Source organism: Balaenoptera physalus (genome assembly GCF_965194825.1).
Source record: "Balaenoptera physalus genome assembly, chromosome: 4".
Classification (NCBI taxonomy): Eukaryota; Metazoa; Chordata; class Mammalia; order Artiodactyla; family Balaenopteridae; genus Balaenoptera; species Balaenoptera physalus.
The window spans coordinates 79,013,454-79,034,024 of record NC_138891.1 but is presented as its reverse complement, the minus strand read 5'-3'; the positions used below and the strand labels follow the sequence as shown (position 1 = coordinate 79,034,024).

The following is a 20,571-nucleotide window of genomic DNA, read 5'->3' as shown; positions in this document are numbered from 1 at the left end:
CAACATAAATGAGTAAAGTGAAATTAGTGGGGACTGTGAAAAACTCTTTATAGTTTCCTTCCTTGGACATTGCATGTGGCAAAAACCATCAATAGTTGACCCCTAGTAGCAGCTATTCACATCTTCTAGCATAATAACAGAATTCCAAAATTTTACCTAGGCCCATGGCCATCCATAACACAGACTATCAATGAAGGTTTCTCAGGAAGGCTTAACTTATGAATGATATAGAATAAGAGATTTATTGCAGACATTAGACCTTATAAAATTGTGGGATATGGTGAAGACTGCTTTACCTCTGCTTCTGGTGGCAGGTCTGAAGTCCCTTCAGGTCAGCAGGGCCAACAGTTGGGAAGAAAGCCTGGATGTGAAACAGGGAAGCATGAGAACAAACTGGAACTTGCCAAGACAAATTGGGAGTCCATAACTGCAAAAGAGAAACTGCATTCATCTCACTGCCTCCTCCTCTCAATGGGAAAAGTAGCAAAAAAAATTGTAGCCATCTTTAATCTACAGAACTGACTATATTTCTTTTCCTTCCTTGCAGTCAAGTATGTGAGCACTTTGGTGTTCATGGTGTGTCTAGATGAGGATTTTTTTAAACTTTAGGGATTAAACAGGCTCCTAGAATCTAAGTATTGGATTAATCCATTCTGGAAAATTCTTTTTTTTTTTAAATAAATTTATTTATTTATTTATTTTTGGCTGCATTGGGTCTTCATTGCTGTGAGCAGGCTTTCTCTAGTTGCAGCGAGCAGGGGCTACTCTTCATTGCCGTGCGTGGGCTTCTCATTGCGGCGGCTCCTCTGGTTACGGAGCATGGGCTCTAGGTGCACGGGCTTCAGTAGTTGTGGCTTGCGGCCTCTAGAGCTCAGGCTCAGTAGTTGTGGCGCATGGGTTTAGTTGCTCCCTGGCATGTGGGATCTTCCCAGACCAGGGCTCGAACCTGTGTCCCCTGCATTGGCAGGCGGATTCTTAACCACTGCGCCACCAGGGAAGTCCTGGAAAATCCTTAGATATTATATTTAAAATACTGCTCAACTATATTCTGTCTCTCTCTCTCTCTCTCTTCCAGATCTCCAATTAGAAGTATGTGAGACTTTCCCACTTTTCCTTCTTTTTCTGCCCTCCCCCTTCACTTTGTGGACACTTTTGATGCCTGGGAGAACTGCCAGAGTTCTTTTTTTACATCTTTGCCTTCTCTTCTTTCTTCGTCCTGTCAGGCAAGAGTTATAGAGAAGTCTTAGACCCTTGCCCAGCTAAGAAGAAAGAAAGGTGGAGGAGAGCCATCCTGGGGTTAAGGAGGAAGAATGAGCCAATCAGACCTTCAAAAACAGGACCTGCCCAGGGAATAAGGTTGTGTCCCTGGAGTACCAGCCACCTAGAATGAATAAATGGATTAAATGGAATGAAAGAATAATGTCCTCAACAACCACAGTCTATGCCACATAACTGGCACAGGGTCTTTCTCCAGGCTGAGAGTGGAGAACAAGCAACACTGCTCCTTCCAGACAATTTTCCTCCACACACACACCATGTGTTTCCACCCCTGCAAACAGTTTTCTCCTTGCTCACTTCTGAGGCTGGAAACCTTTGCCATCATCCTAGATGGCATCATCACCCAGCACATGCTCTTCCTCTCAGTGCTACAGGACAACCCTATAGCCCTGCCTTTTCATAGACTGGCCTCTATCTGAAAAGGAGGAATCTGCATTTCTCACCCAGCCAAGAAAGGGGATGGAGAAAAGGAAGGAGGAGCTGCCTAAGGGAGAGCTGGGACGGCCCCTGCTCTGGATCCACTCGAGGTAAACCCAGAGTAGAACTAGGCAGGCTGGAAAATGGCAGAGAGATGGAGAAAGTGTTCAGCAAATGAGATTTTTTTCTTTTAACTTTCATTTTTTTCTCATTATTGTAAAAAATGAAAATATGATGAAGAAAGTGAATATTCAGTGGAATTCCTATCTCTTAAAATAATCCCTGTTAACAGTTGGCTTCTTTCTCTCTTTTTTTTCTTTATTGGTCTTTTTGCTTATAAGTATATTTTCTTGTTAAAAAGTTCCAAGAGACTCTTCCCAATCAGTACCTATTAACTCATGCATCTGTCATCCATCCATGTAATCACTCATAAAATAAACGTTTTTTTAACTTTGTTCCAAATCAAGGGCTTGGCTCTGGGGATACAGCAATAAACAAAATATTACATACAAGAGACTTGCATTCAGTTGTAGGAGATAAAGAAATATAGATATATTAAGTTATTGTACTTTAAGGTAGGTTTTCCAAATTCATTTTTATTGAGAGAGTAATTCATATAATAAATGTACCACAATTTATCTATTCTATTGATAGATACTTAGGTTTACTCTAAAATTTTGACAATAAAACATAATGAATATCATTGTATAGTTTGTTTCTTACAACATCTTTTACATATTTTTATAAGTTCTTTTAAATATAAACAATGGGCTAAAAGTTTATATGACATTTTTGTGTCATATATTTTAAAATATTTAAAATTTCAATGACAGTAACCTAAAATAGTTCCTAAAAGATCAAAGAAATTAACATTCTTCCCAAGTGAATAAAAGTGCCAGAGCTTATCCCTGCACCATGAACCCTGAGTTATATTCATATTTTAAACAGAAGAAGGAAAAAAGGAAAAGGAAAAATTATTTCATTCCTATATCAAATGGCATTTCCTTTTAATTATCTTTCCATATGCTTATTAGCCAATCAAATCGCTAGATAACAAATTCTTTCTGGGCAGAAACATTTTAATTCTTGCTTGTCACTGTGTCCCTAGAACTCAGCACACAACACAGAGCATGATAAATAATGTATATAAAATAAATGTTAAGCAAATTGTAGTTAAACTGAATTTTTAGGTACTGAATGGTTATAAGGTAAGGAGTACAAAGAGAATGAGAGGAAAAATGGAAATTGATAGACGTACATAACTGAGAGATACTGAAAAAGAGAATGATGTACTGAGAGGGAATAAGAGAGATTCTGAGAGAGATGTTGGGATAAATTGTGAGTTTTCTGTACTGTGTCCTCTCTTTCTGGAACACCTGTCGATCATTATCTCATTTCCTGCGTTGATTCTTTAATGCCTAAATCTTTTCTTTCCTATTGTCTATTGCTTTATACTCTTGCTTTACTTTGGATACATTTCTTTTGTCACATGGTACTTTCCATCTTCCTTCTTTGGTAGGCTGCAGGGTGTGAATCTAGTCTTTTGTTTCTGGATCTATGGCTTAGTCTATGCCCTCTGGCTAGCTGATGGGAGGAGTGGAAAGGGCCAGGATCAGAGTCTCCTCCCCAGTCTAGAGAAGCACAGTCCAACAATCCAATGATTTCTACTATGATTTGAAGCAGAAGTCAAGTCTATTAAAGTCCTAATTGACTTCCCCCACCCAATGCCAGAATAGTGTTTGTCACCCAGTAGTCATTCAATAAATAAGTGATGAATAATGTACAGCATATGACTATAGTTAATAATACCATATTGCATATTTGAAACTTGCTAAGGGAGTAAATCTTAAAAGTTCTCAACACAAGAAAAAAAAATTTGTAACTATGTATGGTGATGGATGTTAACTAGATTTATTGTGGTGATCATTTCACAATATTTACAAATATTGAATCATTATGTTTATACCTGAAACTAATATGTTATTATGTCAATTATAAATTAATAGATTTGAGGGGAAAAATAAGTAATGAGTGAATAAATGAAAGAACAAACAGATGGATGAATGAGTAAGCCTTCGGTCATTTTGAGGAAGATGGTGGCAGGGGTGGGGGGCAAAGCACCACAGAGAAAACAAAACTAAAGTTCAACAAAAAGCATTAGCCAGAGTGATAAAATATATAGCATTATGGCTAAACAAACTAGAGCTCAGACAGTTAAGGAGATGACAGCAGTTAAAAAATATTAAGAATAGAATGAGAAGGTCTAATATAAATCTAATGGAAATTCTAGAAGAAGCTAGTAAAGATAATCAAAGAAAGGCAATGTTCAAAGAATTAATCGCTCAAAAATGTCCATAATTGAAAAAACTCAAGAAAGTTTAGATTGAAGACATATAGTGAGACATGGACAGGATAAATACAAATCTTACCTAGACACTATGGACAAAGCACAAATCTTTTAAAAGCAACTAGAGAGTAGAGAAAGATTACCTATAAAGGAATAAAAGTTTGACTGTCAGCAGATGTCTCAAATGAGCTCTATACTCATCTAACTTATTATGCAAGATTGACAATGTAATCAATATATTTTCAGGCAAAGAGAGTCTTAAAATGTTTACAATTAATGGACCATCACTAAAAGAGCTACTAATGATGCTACTTCAGAAAGAATAAAACTGTGCCAAGAGGAAAAAGAAGGATGAAAAAAAACAGTGATGACCAAAGAACTTGATAAACCTATGGTTACATCTAAATAAATATTTATGACAAAATAACAATGATGACTTTTAGGGGCATAAAAGCAAGTTTGATAACTGAGTCACTTTGCTGTACAGAAGAAATTAACAAAACAATGTAAATCAACTATACTTCAATAAAATTTTTTTTAAAGAGGCAAAATACTAGACAAAAGTAATACAAAAGACTGAAGATGGAGAATTCACTGCTAAAAATTCAAGGAGCATTTTATTATTTGGAAGACATATAGAGAAACAGATTAATGTTTGAATTTTTAAAAGCAAGTATGTATGTGAAAAAATTAATGGTAATTAAATCTTGCATATAACTTACACACCATTGTGGGAGAGGGGGAGGGAATACAGTGCAACCATTCCAACAGAAGGCAGGAAAAGTGAAAGAAAGAAAAAAAGAAAAAACACAAAACACAAAGATAAGGAAGTAGAAATCAATCCTCATAGATTACTAATCATTATCCTATCAAACATAAGTGGATTTAATCCATGTTAAAATTCTCCAATTGGACTGCTGTTTTAAAGAGACAGACCTATAACTTTAAATAATGCAAGAGTAAAAGTAAAGAGATGGTGGTATCAAAAGGACACAGGAGCCAGCATAAAGGGTTGGTCAAAGGTAGGGAGTTTGAGTATAAAGAGAATAATGACTCTATTTCCAGCAACAGTTATTTAGTCTCTAAGCATATTTTTATTGAATAAATAAATGATTGAATGAATGAAGGGTGTGACATTAGGGGTGTGTCTGGGTGGTGCAAGGGTCTGATGGTATCAAAAATTATGTTTAAATACAGGGTGTTTCACCATGAGGGCACACTGAAGGAACTGCATTTCCAGAGAGACACATCAAGAGGGCTTGAAAATGGGCAGTCATGACAGGTAAGCAGGGGGAGGGGAGGGATAGAAGGGGAGGGCTCCAGAATGTGGGGTTTAAGTGGTCAAAAAGGATTTAAAAGACCAAAGGAGCAAGATTAACGATGCAGATCACTCAGCTCCATCCCCATTGGAGGGAGGTGACAGAGGGTTGTAAATTGAGGACAGAGGGTTGTAAATTTAGAACAGAGGGAAGATCTGATTGCCTTATGAAAGTCAGGGAGTAAATGTGAGACTCCTTATTACTGAAGGTTGTTGTCTGCTTTGCAGAGCTCCCATACTTTCCTGGTTTGTGCTAGCCTGGACTTCTTTGAAAATCCTCATTAGACTATTCATCATTAGAAGCTCCATCCGAGCAGCAGTTTTTGTGTGTTTTGTTCACTGCAGAATCACCAGACAGAGATAAGCACTGGCTGTAGAAGGCAGGCAATAAATACTTGCTGAGTAAGTGCAGTACCCCTGGTGGCAATTCTGTCTTGTGCTTTCCATAGCCCTGATCTGGGAAAATACCCAAGTCCAGATGAAACCTATGCTTCTTTGTTTAATATGCCAGTTTTAGCTGTAGACCCTCAAATGCCCCTCCTGAGGAAGTGGGCAGGGGCTTAGATTCGCACACAGGAGTTAGTAAGACCTGATTCCCAGTTAAGCTACTCTAGCTACCCAGACTTTAAGAACTTAACTTCCCTTCATTTATAAGAGGATGCTAACAATTGTACTTCTCCCCATGTGTTTGTTGAGAATTAAATGAATCACGTATATGAAGCGCTTAGGTGTCTAACACATGGAAAACATCTCCAAATATTATTATTATTATTACTATTATTATATTTAACCAGATATTTACTATTTCTGTGCCTCTTCATTCCTAAAGTTCCAATTTTCCCTTTAGCATGAAGAACTTTCTTTAACATTTCTATAGAACAGGACTAATGGCCACAGATCTCATAGTTTCTCTTAATCTGAGAATGTCATCATTTCACCTTCATTCTTTTTTTTTAAATTTTTTAATTTAATTTTATTTTTTTATACAGCAGGTTCTAATTAGTTATCTATTTTATACATATTAGTGTATATATGTCAATCCCAATCTCCCAATTCATCCCACAATCATCTATATTCATCAGTGATATTGGTCTGTTATTTTCTTTTTTTGTAGTATCTTTGTCTAGCTTTGGTATCAGGGTGATTGTGGCCTCATAGAATGAGTTGGGAGTGTTCCTTCTTCTGCAATTTTTTGGAAGAGTTTCAGAAGGATGAGTGTTAGCTCTTCTCTAAATGTTTGATAGAATTCACCTGTGAAGCCATCTGGTCCTGGACTTTTGTTTGTTGGAAGATTTTTAATCACAGTTTCATTACTTGTGATTGGTCTGTTCATATTTTCTATTTCTTCCTGTTTCAGTCTTGGAAGGTTATACCTTTCTAAGAATTTGTCCATTCCTTCCAGGTTGTCCATTTTATTGACACAGTTGCTTGTAGTAGTCTCTTAGGATGCTTTGTATTTCTGCAGTGTCCGTTGTAACTTCTCCTTTTTCATTTCTAATTTTATTGATTTGAGTCCTCTCCCTCTTTCTCTTGATGATTCTGGCTAAATGTTTATCAATTTTGTTTACCTTCTCAAAGAACCAGATTTTAGTTTTATTGATCTTTGCTATTTTCTTTGTTTCTATTTCATTTATTTCTGCACTGATCTTTATGCTTTCTTTCCTTCTACTAACTTTGGGTTTTGTTTGTTCTTTCTCTAGTTCCTTTAGGTGTAAGGTTAGATTGTTTATTTGAGATTTTTCTTGTTTCTTGAGGTAGGCTTGAATTGCAATAAACTTCCCTCTTAGAACTGCTTTTGCTGCATCCCACAGGTTTTGGATCGTCGTGTTTTCATTGTAATTTTTCTCTAGGTATTTTTTGATTTTCTCTTTGATTTCTTCAGTGATCTCTTGGTTATTTAGTAACGTATTGTTTAGCCTCCATGTGTTTGTGTTTTTTACATTTTTCCGCCTATAATTTATTTCTAATCTCAAAGCTTTGTGGTCAGAAAAGATGCTTGATATCATTTCAATTTTCTTAAATTTACCAAGGCTTGATTTGTGACCCAAGATGTGATCTCTCTTGGAGAATGTTCCGTGTGCACTTGAGAAGAAAGTGTAATCTGCTGTTTTTGGATGGAATGTCCTATAAATATCAATTAAATCTATCTGTTCTATTGTGTCATTTAAAGCTTGTGTTTCCTTATTAATTTTCTGTCTGGAGGATCTGTCCATTGGTGTAAGTGAGGTGTTAAAGTCTCCCACTATTATTGTGTTACTGTCGATTTCCTCTTTTATAGCTGTTAGTAGTTGCCTTATGTATTGAGGTGCTCCTATGTTGGGTGCATATATATTTATAATTGTTATATCATCTTCTTGGATTGATCCCTTGATCATTATGTAGTGTCCTTCCTTGTCTCTTGTAACATTCTTTATTTTTAAGTCTATTTTATCTGATATGAGTATTGTTACTCCAGCTTTCTTTTGATTTCCATTTGCATGAATATCTTTTTCCATCCCCTCACTTTCAGTCTGTACGTGTCCCTAGGTCTGAAGTGGGTCTCTTGTAGACAGCATATATATGGGTCTTGGTTTTTTATCCATTCAGCGAGCCTGTGTCTATTGGTTGGAGCATTTAATCCATTCACGTTTAAGGTAATTATCTATATGTATGTTCCTATTACCATTTTCTTCATTGTTATGGGTTTGTTTTTGAGGGTCCTTTTCTTCTCTTGTGTTTCCCACCTAGAGAAGTTCCTTTAGCATTTGTTGTAAAGCTGGTTTGGTGGTGCTGAATTCTCTTAGCTTTTGCTTGCCTGTAAAGCTTTTGATTTCTCCCTTGAATCTGAATGAGATCCTTGCTGGGTAGAGTAATCTTGGTTGTAGGTTCTTCCCTTCCATCACTTTAAATATATCATGCCACTCCCTTCTGGCTTGTAGAGTTTCTGCTGAGAAATCAGCTGTTAACCTTATGGGAGTTCCCTTGTATGTTATATGTCGTTTTGCCCTTGTTGCTTTCAATAATTTTTCTCTGTCTTTAATTTTTGTCAATTTGATTACTATGTGTCTTGGCATGTTTCTCCTTGGGTTTATCCTGTATGGGACTCTGCACTTCCTGGACTTGGGTGGCTATTTCCTTTCCCATGTTAGGGAAGTTTTCGACTATAATCTCTTCAAATATTTTCTCGGCTCCTTTCTCTCTCTCTTCTCCTTCTGGGACCCATATAATGTGAATGTTGTTGCATTTAATGTTGTGCCAGAGGTCTCTTAGGCTGTCTACATTTCTTTTCATTCTTTTTTCTTTATTCTGTTTCGTGGCAGTGAATTACACCATTCTGTCTTCCAGATCACTTATCCTTTCTTCTGCCTCAGTTATTCTGCTATTGATTCCTTCTAGTGTATTTTTCATTTCAGTTATTGTATTGTTCATCTCTGTTTGTTTGTTCTTTAATTCTTTTAGGTGTTTGTTCTTTAATTCTTCTAGGTCTTTGTTAAACATTTCTTGCATCTTCTCGATCTTTGCCTCCATTCTTTTTCCGAGGTCCTGGATCATCTTCACTATCATTATTCTGAATTCTTTTTCTGGAAGGTTTCCTATCTCCAGTACATTTAGTTGTTTTTCTGGGGTTTTATCTTGTTTCTTCATCTGGTACATAGCCCTCTGTCTTTTCATCTTGTCTATCTTTCTGTGAATGTCTTTCTCATTGTTTTGGTGCAAATTCTTTCTTAAAGGGATAATGAGTCCTTTCTCTTTCATTTCTATAACAAAAGTTCTCAACTCTGATGCAATTTATTTTATCCATTTAAGGTTTTTTTTTCCTTTATTATTTCAATATAAACTTTTAAAAATTAGCTATCGAATATATCTGGAATTGCTTTTGAATTTTGTCAGCTAGAGTGTAATTTAATTTCTTGTACACTAATGCCCACTTCTATTCCTACTAACTAGAAATGCCATCTTTCCATATCTGCTAGTGTTTTTGTTTGTTTTTCTATATTCTATTCTAGTGCTAAGTTAGCCTTTTTTTAAATTAATACTGCAGCATTCCATATGTTACCAATTTAGAGTACATTTTGTTAGCTGGCAGTCCAGCCTATTCTGTTTTCTTTCTAAAAAATTTCTCAGATATCTTTAGATAATTTCTCTTCCCAATATTTTTAAAATACAAAATTGCACTCTTTAATTAAGGCTTTTAATTTATATTTGGCCATCTCAGAGTAGTTGTAACATTAGGTTGGTCAGTGTAAATAACTATGGCTCCCTATTGGATAGATACACCATCTTTACAGCCAAAGGTTAACACATACAAAGCAAAAAAGGCAACAGTTACTGCAGCTTAGGCCTTGTGACCAATTACACATGATTTAAAATTACTTCCCATCCACATTACTTGTCCACCATTTAACTTGTCCACCATTTAATGGATTATTGCAACCAAAGCATTACACATGTGAAACAATCACTAATGGGCAAAAATATGAAACCTGTAATACTCATGCACGAGCAAACAAGGGATTTGCAGTGAGAATCTACAGCTGCAGAAGCCTGAAAATGATTTACAAAAATTGTTAAATCATTAAAATATTGTTTGAAAATATATACTTCTTGTTGCAGACTCCCGCTGTACATACAACTATAAACACTGTTCCCTGTGTAAACAATATAGGAAATGTATAACAAGACTTGAAAAGTCTGGACATTTCCTTCAAACAGATGGTAAAGGCAATGTCTTTCTTTTTTTTTTTTAAGTTCTGCTGCCCCATTTTTTTTTAATTTTTAATTTTTAATGAAATTTTTAAAGGTTACACTCCATTTACAGTTATTACAACATTGTCTATAGTCCCCATGTTGTATAATACATATTTGTAGTCTATCTTACACCCAATAGTTTGTACCTCCCACTCCCTCACCCTTATAATACCCTTCCCCCTGCACTGGTAACCACTAGTTTGTTCTCTATATCTGTGAGTCTGCTTCTTTTTTGTTATATTCCCTAGTTTGTTCTATTTTTTAGATTCCACATATAAGTGATATCATACAGCATTTGTCTTTCTCTGTCTGACTCCATTTAGTATGAAAATCTTTAGTTGCATTCATGTTGCTGCAAATGGCATTGTTTCATTATTTTTTATGGCTGAGTAGTATTCCATTGTATATATGTACCACATCTTCTTTATCCATTCATCTGTTGATGGACACTTAGGTTGCTTCCATATATTGGCTATTGTAAATAATGCTGCTATGGACATTGTGGTGCATGTGTCATAGCAGTCCCTTTTTATGCTTGATGAAACTGAGGTGAAGAGTTTAAACTGTTCATGATCACATTCCCAGAAAAGTACAGTTGATAAGTAAAATTTCTACTATTAAACATTAATGATTCAGAGATTACTGAATCTCCACTCCACTTCTAGCCACTTATCTTAACAAACATAGTTCCTGCTCATAACAGTTCCATCTCAGGGTGAATCCCTCTCCTTTTGGAAAAAATAATTGCTGAAGATTACATTTTATTTACTTATTTCAACTTTTTATTATATAGAAAATTTAAAATATAAACAAAAAAAGAGGGGAGTTCCCCGGTGGTCTAGTGGTTAGGATTCAGTGCTTTCACTGCTGTGGCCCAGGTTCAGTCTCTGGTCGGGGAACTGAGATCCCACAAGCCTCATGAAGTGGCCAAAAAACAAAAAAACAAAACCACAACAGAATAGTATAATTTCATGTGTCTATCATTCAATCTTAGCAAGTATACATCTCATTTAGCATAGTGTTTTTGAGGTTCATTCATGTTGTATAAAATGTATCAGTAATCCATTACTTTTATTGCTGAATGGTATTGCATTATATGAATACAAAAAGTTGGTGTATTCATTCAATAAGGAGATTTAGATTGTTACCAACTAGGCAATAATGAACAATGCTGCTATGAATAGTTGGGTATACATCTTTGCATAGATAAATGTTCTTATTCCCTTGGGTAGATTCCTAGGAAGAAATTGCCAGATGGTTTTTCAAAGTGGCTATATCATTTAACAGTCCCACCTGTAATTTCCAATTGCTGTATGAAAGTTCCAATTTCTCCACACTCTTCCACATCTTCATTTATATATCTTCTTTGGTGAAAAGCTTACTCAAATCTATTAATTAGGTTTAAAGGATTTTTAATTGGAATATATGCCTTCTTATTTTTGAGATACAAGAGTTTATTATATATTCCAGATGCAAATTCTTTCAGATATATGATGTTTTCCTTCTGCCTGAAGGATGATCTTTAACATATCCTATAGTTCAGGTCTGCTGGTAATGGATTATTTCAACTTTTGTATGTCTAAAAGCATCTTTTCACAGATAACTTTTCTCAGAATGGTCTGGTGAACTTTCCAGTATATACCTGTTGATGTTTGGGGGGTTCTCATCTTCTTAAGCCCTGATGATTCCCTGCTGTCTTCCTTCTGCATCTTTGTGCACAGATAAGTGGGAAGCCACAGACAATCAGCAGCTCCAAGATCCATTTGATAAATACAAGAAAGGAGGTGCCAGAACAGTCTGGTTCTTACACCAAGATATAGGCATAAATCTTTGAGGCAAAAAATTGTTATAGCCTTACTAAAAGGGATAATATTACAAATAAACACAGAAGGAAGCTGATAATAATTTAAGAGTATGTAAAAAGGTAAATACATACGCAAAGGTTAGTCTTTTTCTTCTTTTTTTATCACCTGTGAGCTTTTTATCTAATTTACTTTTATATGTTGTGTTTAATACACAAATAGATAATAAATGTAAAGCCTTTACCTTTATTTTAATACATAATTAAATCAGACATTGTGTATATCATATAGGATTTAACATCTTAACTTGTAACATCTTTCTGCTAAACAGACAATATACAGTCCAATGAGATAGTTACATTCTTTTTTAATTTAATTTTAATTTTATTTTGGCCTCACCGTGGCGCATGCAGGATCTTAGTTCCCCGACCAGGGATTGAACCCACGCTGTGCCACCTACAGTGGAAGCGTGGAGTCTCAACCACTGGACCACAAGGGAAGTCCCAACATTCTTTGGTTCATATCAAGACTTTGAAATCCAGTGAATAATTTACACTTACCAGCATATCTCAATCTAAATGCTAAATTTTCATCAGAAATACTTACTCTGCATTTAGAGTTCATAAAATTTACAGGTGAAAGAGTAGATTCACATATGCAAGTTGCTCTAAGCATATTAAAAAGCTTCCCAATAACTGGATTGAATACCAGTGTTTAAAGTTAAATTAATTAAAATTCAATAAAATTAAAAATTCAGTACTTGGTGGAACTAGTCACATTTTTGTGTTTGATAGCCATGTTGGGTAGTGGCTACTATACTATACAGAAGAGCTCTAGAGAGTAATTGGGTGGCTGGGGAACAAAGATGGTTTCAAATCTGTACTATTTCCATACATGACTTAACACAAATACATGAATAAAACGTTGTCCTGTTTTAAAGCAATATGGTAACTAGTAAGTTGTAGAGATCGCAAATGCACCCCTACAGGATGAATGTGGGGGCAAAAGAGTTATCTTAATATTATATAAGTTTCTTGTAACTTAAAACAAAATTCCTAGTAACAGCATTTCATAAACATATTCCAAAAGTGCTGTATCACAAAAAACTTATTTCAAAGTAAAGATTATATGTCTGGTAAAACTACACTATTAAAAGAATAGGACAGACTTCCCTGGCTGTCCAGTGGTTAAGACTCCATGCTTCCACTGCAGGGGGCAAGGGTTTGACCCCTGGTCGGGGAACTAAGATCCCGAATGCTGCGTGGCATGGCCAAAAAAAAAAAAAAAAAAGAAGAGGATCAGAGTGTTGATGAAGATATGGCTATTTAAGGTAAATGCAAACAGTTTGAATAGAATACTTTTGTAAAATGTGAGTAGAAAAAAATCAATAATTATAAATTAATATTTTATATATTTGATTTCAAATACATATGAACTTCAAAAATAAATTAGATACTATAAGTTTAGGAATATGTACATTTAAATATGTGATTATATTAAATATATTTGTAAAAGTTATTTCTGTGTATGTTCATAAGTGGCATTAGTTTTATAGTTTTGTTGATAGTGTTTATTCTTGTCTGATTTTAGTGTTGGTGTTAGGGACTTCAAATACAGAAGTGAGGCCCAAGAGAAGACTCTTCTTCCTTATACTGAAATGGGCATATAGCAGGAGAATTAGCACAACATTGCCTTGAATTCTATAACTTACTTGTTTTTTTAATGGTTATTAGTCCATTCAGTGTCTGCAGTTGTTTTTCAGCAAATTTTGGTAATTGTATTTTCTTAGAAAATTTCCTTTTTCTCTCCATTGCCATTTTAAAAAATATTCCATAATTTTTCAGTTGTCTCCACATATTTAGTTATGTCTCATTTCTTATGAACCTTTTCTCAGAGGAGCGAATAGAGCTTCAGAAAGCCTGGAGAAGAAAAAACCCATTTTCTAGATGAGATAGACTAGGTTCCTGAATAAATAAATGAGAAGGGGAAACCCATTTTGAAGAGTGTGTTATATATTCAGGCGTGGGGACATGAGGTTTTTTTCCCAGTTTCTAAAAGAAACAAAATATGGAAAAGAAGATAAGGGTAACCACTGTCCACTGTCCTGAGGTTAGGCAGGGTAGACAGACTGGGTACAGAGAAAATTGAAGAGGTAACATTTCCTAGCAGGGACAAACTAAGTTTCAGAAAACAGAGGACAGAGTGATGTTACACAGGGCTCAGCCTCCTAGAGTCAAGACCTGGGATCTTTATCTCCTAGATTCCAAGCCTGGTTGGGGGGAAGACATGGTAAATTCACAGTTGTGGTATTTGGGGGATTTGAGTGGGAAGGGGATTGTGTTAGTGTAACCACTTCCTCTCCATCTCTGCTCTACAGCAAAATGGAAGAAGCCTCACGAACGCACCTCATTCACACACACACAGCATGAAGAGTTGGAGGCTCTGTTTAGCTGCAACATGTTTCCAGATAAAAACCTCCAGAGAGAACTTGCTTTAAAACTCAACCTACCGGCGTCAACAGTAAAGGTCTGTCTGATCCTCTGAGGTGTGCTTTGAGCCCCCATCCAAATTACATTCTACTATTCAGCCTGGAAATTCCCTCTGTAACACAATAGTAGTAACACTTCATTTATTGAGTACCTACTGTGTGCTAGTACTGAGCTGGGCACATTGTATATGTTGGCTTTATTATCATCCAGTTTAAAAGATGAGGAAAAGTGAGTTTTGGGAGCCAAGTGACTGGGTCACAGAGATAATACATAGTATAACTGGAATTAGAACTCCAGAGGTACGAAAGAGCTCAAATTAGAGAAATGACTCTCATTCAGACAGACTTCTTACTTAGGAAGTTCTCTAGCAAAACCCTGCAATCATTTATTCACAACATTACCAACAGACAAGTAACTCCTCCAACATCTGAGTCTGCTAAGGCCCCAAATTTTTGTTAGAATATTGCTCACTGAAGAGGCCTTCTAAAATAATCCTTGAAAATCCCTTAGTTCAAATTTTCCACTTCTCCCTACATCCCTGAACTTCCTTCTCTTCTCTAGAGTTTAGGACCCTTTCTTTGAACCCCCAACACAACCTCTGAGACATACCCTCCTTTTTTTTCTTTCTTTTTCCTCTGGGACCCAGCCTTGATCCCTCATTGTTCCTATTGACTCCATTCATACCTACCTCTGCTCTCTCAGAACTCAGTATCATAGTGATTTGGAGAGGACATGAGGGTTATAGCCTGACTTTTTTCACCTAGGAGAAGCCTCAAGCTCCTTCTCCAGTAACAGACCATAATCTCCTCTCTTCCCCCACTCCCAGATTTGGTTCAGGAATCAGTGGTTCAAAAAGAGGAAGCAGCAGTGGCAACAAGAGCAGCAATCACTAAAGCCACCGAACCAGGTCCTTCCAGCCAAAAATGTGACCGCAGCATCAACCAGTCCTCATTCTTTTCTCCCTGCAGTTTCAGATTCCTATAGCTCCCACTCATCTCAGCCCTTAGACCCTTTCCATTGGGCAGGGGACTCTATAATCACTGAGATTGCTACAAGTGATGTCCAAATGCAAGATCCTCAGTTGGAGAGGCTAGTGGCCTCAGTTCCTGCTTTGTTCTCTGATGCCTATGACATAGCACAAATCATGGAACTGTACAGTTTTCCTGATGAGGATGAGATAGCCAGCTCTTCTTTCCACTCTCTGTATCATTATCTCTCACCAACAAGGCCCAGTTAGAATAGAATTCCTCTCTTAGCCTCTTTGCTGATCCAGCTGTAGGTTTATCTCCCGGGCAAACCTGCTTCAGTATGACAAGCTGGAGCTTTGCAGCCTACAGTCTAAGAAACAGCCTGGAATTCCAGAACCCCTTCAGTATGGTACACTTTGTATGTCGCTGATCAAAGTACTAATAAATATCAGACAGTATTGAAAAAGGATCTTCTTGCATCTTGTACATGCTCTTTCCTTTGTCTGCTTTTAACTCAAATATCTAGCTCAGTGTTACTTTGATTTCCATGGAAATGTTGTAAAAACTAGGAGTTTCCCACAAGTATAGCTAGTACTACACAATCAGCCCCACAACTCTCCCTGGAGAGGCCTTCCTAGTCCCTTCGATGGCCAATGAGACTCCAAAATTCCCTCTTCCCAAAACTATCTTTGACTTTTTAAAAGGTCAGTAGCATTTAGGGGTCATCCACTTTTAATGGCAGCAGGTTTATAAACTTACATTTCCAACAGACTTTTAGAGTGACAGTTAAGCTAATTTTCCAGCTATATGATTAATGAACAAAATTAATGGCACTTCTCAAAACCAATAATAGGGGCTTCCCTGGTGGCGCAGTGGTTGAGAGTCTGCCTGCCGATGCAGGGGACACGGGTTCGAGCCCTGGTCTGGGAGGATCCCACATGCCGCGGAGCGACTAAGCCCGTGCGCCACAACTACTGAGCCTGCGCATCTGGAGCCTGTGCTCCGCAACGAGAGGCCGCGACAGTGAGAGGCCCGCACACCGCGATGAAGAGTGGCCCCCGCTCGCCACAACTGGGGAAGGCCCTCGCACAGAAACGAAGATCCAACACAGCCAAAAATAAATAAATAAATAAATAAATTTATATTTAAAAAAACCCAATAATAAACACATAATAAGATAAGTACCTCTCAATGAAAAATATAAAGTATCTAGGAATTAACTAAGAAAATTAAGACCTTTGTACAGAAAAGTTTAAAACTTAATAATGAACATTGGAAATGTTTTGAATAAAAGACATTTGAAGCCATAAAATAATCAATTTAACAGCGTTAAAATCATATAAAGCATGTTCTCCAAACACAATGGAATGAAAATAGAAATCAATAGTAGAAGAAAATTCAGGAAATTCACAAATATATGGATATTAAAAAGCACACTCCTAAATAACCAATAAAGAAGAAAGCAGAAGGAAAATTAGGAAATATACGAAGATGAATGAAAACAAAAACATAATATACCAAAACTTATGGGATGAGGCTAAATCAGTGCTTAGAAAGAAATCTATAGCTGAAAAAGCCTATATTTAAAGAATAAGATCTCAAATCAACCTTTTTTTTAAATAGGAGGGAAGCTGGCATAGTTATATTAATATCTATTAAATTAAACTTTAAGGCAAAACATTTTGTTGGAAGTAAAAGTATATTAGACAAGGATAAAGGGAACGTTTAACCTGAAAGATATAATAATTCTGAATTTGTATACATTTAACATATTCCCAAAATATATGAAGTAAAAATTAACAAAACTCTTGGGGAAACTTAACAAATACATAATCATAATAGATGATTTTATCCATAGGTCAAATGAATAAAAATTTTGTATGGGTAGAGATTTTAACTGTACAGTTAATAAGCTTGATTTAATGAAAGTATGTAGATTTCTGCATTCAACTGGTAGAGAATACACATTCTTTTCAAGTACCTAATGACTACATATTAGACCACAAAGCAAATCTTAACAAACTCAATAACATACAAACAGCATTCTTTGATCATAAGGCAATTTAATTAGAAGAAACTCCAACCACTCCCTCAATTTAGAAAGTAAAAAGAACATTTCTAAGTGATTAATCAAGCATGGGAGAAATTAGGTGAATAATCTGGTAGCATACATTATATAATAACAATAACTGTATCAGCATTCACTGGGGGAAAGTAATAGAGATAGTAGCAGTAGCAGGTTTGAATGTCTTGTTACCCATCACATTCTGGGTCATCACAGAGGGATCTTGCAGGGCAAGACTGCAGACCTAGGGTAGAGACATTGGCCCTTAGGTTGTGAGGTTTTTTGCTTACTGGTTTTTTTAAAATTATTTGTGATTTTTTTAATAGTCTTTATTTTTAGAGCAGTTTTCATTTCACAGCAAAATGAGCAGAAGGTACAGAGATTTCCCATATAGCCCCTGCTCCCACATACACACAGCCTCCCCCACTATCAACAACCCACACCAGAGTGGTCCATTTGTTATAACTGATGAACCTACACTGATACATCTTTATCCCCTAAAGTCCATAGTTTACATTAGAGTTAGCTCTCAGTGTTGTACATTATATGGATTTTGACAAATAGGTAATTGTCATGTATCCACCATTATAGTATCATATAGGATAGTTTCACTGCCCTAAAAATCCTCTGTGCTCCACCTATTCATCCCTCCCTCTCTCCTAATCTCTGGCAACCACTGATCCTTGTCTCCCTAGTTTTGCTTTCAAATCAGTAACTTTTCACCTTAAGAAACTAGAAAAAGAAGAGCAAAATAAATCCAAAGCAAGCAGAAGTAAGGAAATAAAGGCTAAAGTGGAAATAAATGAAATAGAGAATAGAAAAGCAATAGAGCAAACCAATGAAATCAAAGCAAGCTAGATTGAGAAGAAGTAGAAAAAGAAAAAGAGGGAGAAGAAGAAGAGGAAGAAGAAGATGAAGGGGAGGAGAAGGGGGAGGGGAAGGGGGAGGAGAGGAGGAGGAAGGGGAGGAAGGGGAGAAGGGAGAAGAGGAAGAAGAATCAAATTACTAGAATCAGAAATCGGATGTATGGGCTTCCCTGGTGGTGCAGTGGTTGGGAATCCGCCTGCCAATGCAGGGGACATGGGTTCGAGCCCTGGTCTGGGAGGATCCCACATGCCGCAGAGCAACTGGGCCCGTGAGCCACAATTACTGAGCCTGCGCATCTGGAGCCTGTGCTCTGCAACAAGAGAGGCCGCGATAGTGAGAGGTCAGCGCACCACGATGAGTGGCCCCCGCTCGCCACAACTAGAGAAAGCCCTGGCACAGAAACGAAGACCCAACACAGCCAAAAATAAATAAATTAATTAATTAAAAAAAAAAAAAAAAGAAATGGGATGTAACTACCAACCTTACAGAAATAAAAAGCATTATAAATAAATATTATGAATATTATGAACATTTGTGTAACTTTTATAATTTGTATAACAAATCAGATAACTTAGATGAAATGGGCAAATTCCTAGGAAGACACAAAATACCAAATTTGACTCAACAAGAAATAGAAATGCTGCAAATAGACCTTTGACAAGTAAAGAGATTGAGTTAGTAATTAAAAACTTTCCACAAAGAAAAGTCCAGGCCCAGATGGCATCATTGCTAAATTCTACTAAATGTTTAAAGAATTAACAATCCTTTACATATTCTTCTAAAAAACAAGAGAACACTTCCTAACTCATTCTGAGACCAGTATTATCGTGATACCAAAACTGGACAGCTATATGTAAACAATAAGATTAATACATTCCCTCACACCATATACAAAGATAGACTCAAAATGCTTTAAAGACCTAAATGTAAGACATGAAACCATAAAATTCCTAGAAGTGAACATGGGCAAAACACTCGTTGACATAAATCATAGCAATATTTTCTTGGATCAGTCCTAAGGCAAAAGAAAAAAAAGCAAAAATAAACATATGGGACCTAATTAGACTTAAAAGCTGCTGCACAGCAGAAGAAACCATAAACAAAGCAAAAAGACAATCTATGTAATGGGAGAAAATATTTGCAAATGATGTGACCAAAAAGGTGTTAATATCCAAAATATACAAACAGCTTATACAACTCAATATCAAAAAAACAAGCAACCCAATTGAAAACTGGTCAGAAGACCTGAATAGACATTTCTCCAAAGAAGACATACAGCTGACTAACAGGCACATGAAAAGATGTTCAACACTGCTAACTATTAGAGAAATGCAAATCAAAACCACAATGAGATATCACCTCACACCTGTCAGAATGACTATCATCAAAAAGTCTACAAATAACAAATGTTGGAGAGGATGTGGAGAAAAGTGAACCCTTGAACACTGTTGGTGGGAATGTAAATTGGTGCAGCCACTATGGAAAACAATATGGAAGTTCCTCAAAAAACTAAAAATAGAACTACCATACGATCCAGCAATTCCACTCCTGGGTACATATCTGGAAAAAACAAAAACACTAATTTGAAAAGATATATGCACTCCAATGTTCATAGCAGCACTATTTACAATAGCCAAGACGTGGAAGCAACCCAAGTGCCCATCAACAGACAACTGGCTTAAGAAGACGTGGTATATATATACACAATGGAATATTATTCAGCCATAACAAAGAATGAAATATTGCCATTTGCAGCAACATGAATGGACCTAGAGATTACCACACTAAGTGAAGTCAGAAGAGAAAGACAAATACCATATGATATCACTTATATGTGGAATATAACACAAATGAACATATCTAGAAAACAAGTTAGATGACCACTCACTACTTTTTTTTAATTAATTAATTAATTTGTTTATTTATTTTTGGCTGCATTGGGTCTTTGTTGCTGCACACGGGCTTTCTCTAGTTGCAGCGAGCAGGGGCTACTCTTCGTCATGGTGCGCAGGCTTCTCATTGCAGTGGCTTCTCTTGTTGCAGAGCTCGGGCCCTAGGCATGCGGGCTTCAGTAGTTGTGGCACGTGGGCTCACTAGTTGTGTCTCGTGGGCTCTAGAGTGCAGGCTCAGTAGTTGTGGCGCACGGGCTTAGTTGCTCCTCAGCATGTGGGATCTTCCCGGACCAGGGCTTGAATCTGTGTCCCCTGCATTGGCAGGCGGATTCTCAACCACTGCGCCACCGGAGAAGTCCCGACCACTCACTACTTTTTTTTCAACGTAGTGTTGGAAGAT

General features: G+C 36.6%; 1 protein-coding gene across 1 annotated transcript; it reads left to right on the top strand.

The window, feature by feature from the left end:
- The first annotated feature begins 1,113 nt into the window (after positions 1-1,113).
- Positions 1,114-16,489, top strand: ARGFX (arginine-fifty homeobox). The gene is given in 5 exon segments (XM_082459449.1): positions 1,114-5,324; positions 14,268-14,432; positions 15,189-15,606; positions 15,608-15,622; positions 15,624-16,489. Coding segments are annotated over 5 exon segments (759 nt in total). The 5' UTR covers positions 1,114-5,317; the 3' UTR covers positions 15,778-16,489.
- The last annotated feature ends 4,082 nt before the right edge of the window (positions 16,490-20,571 follow it).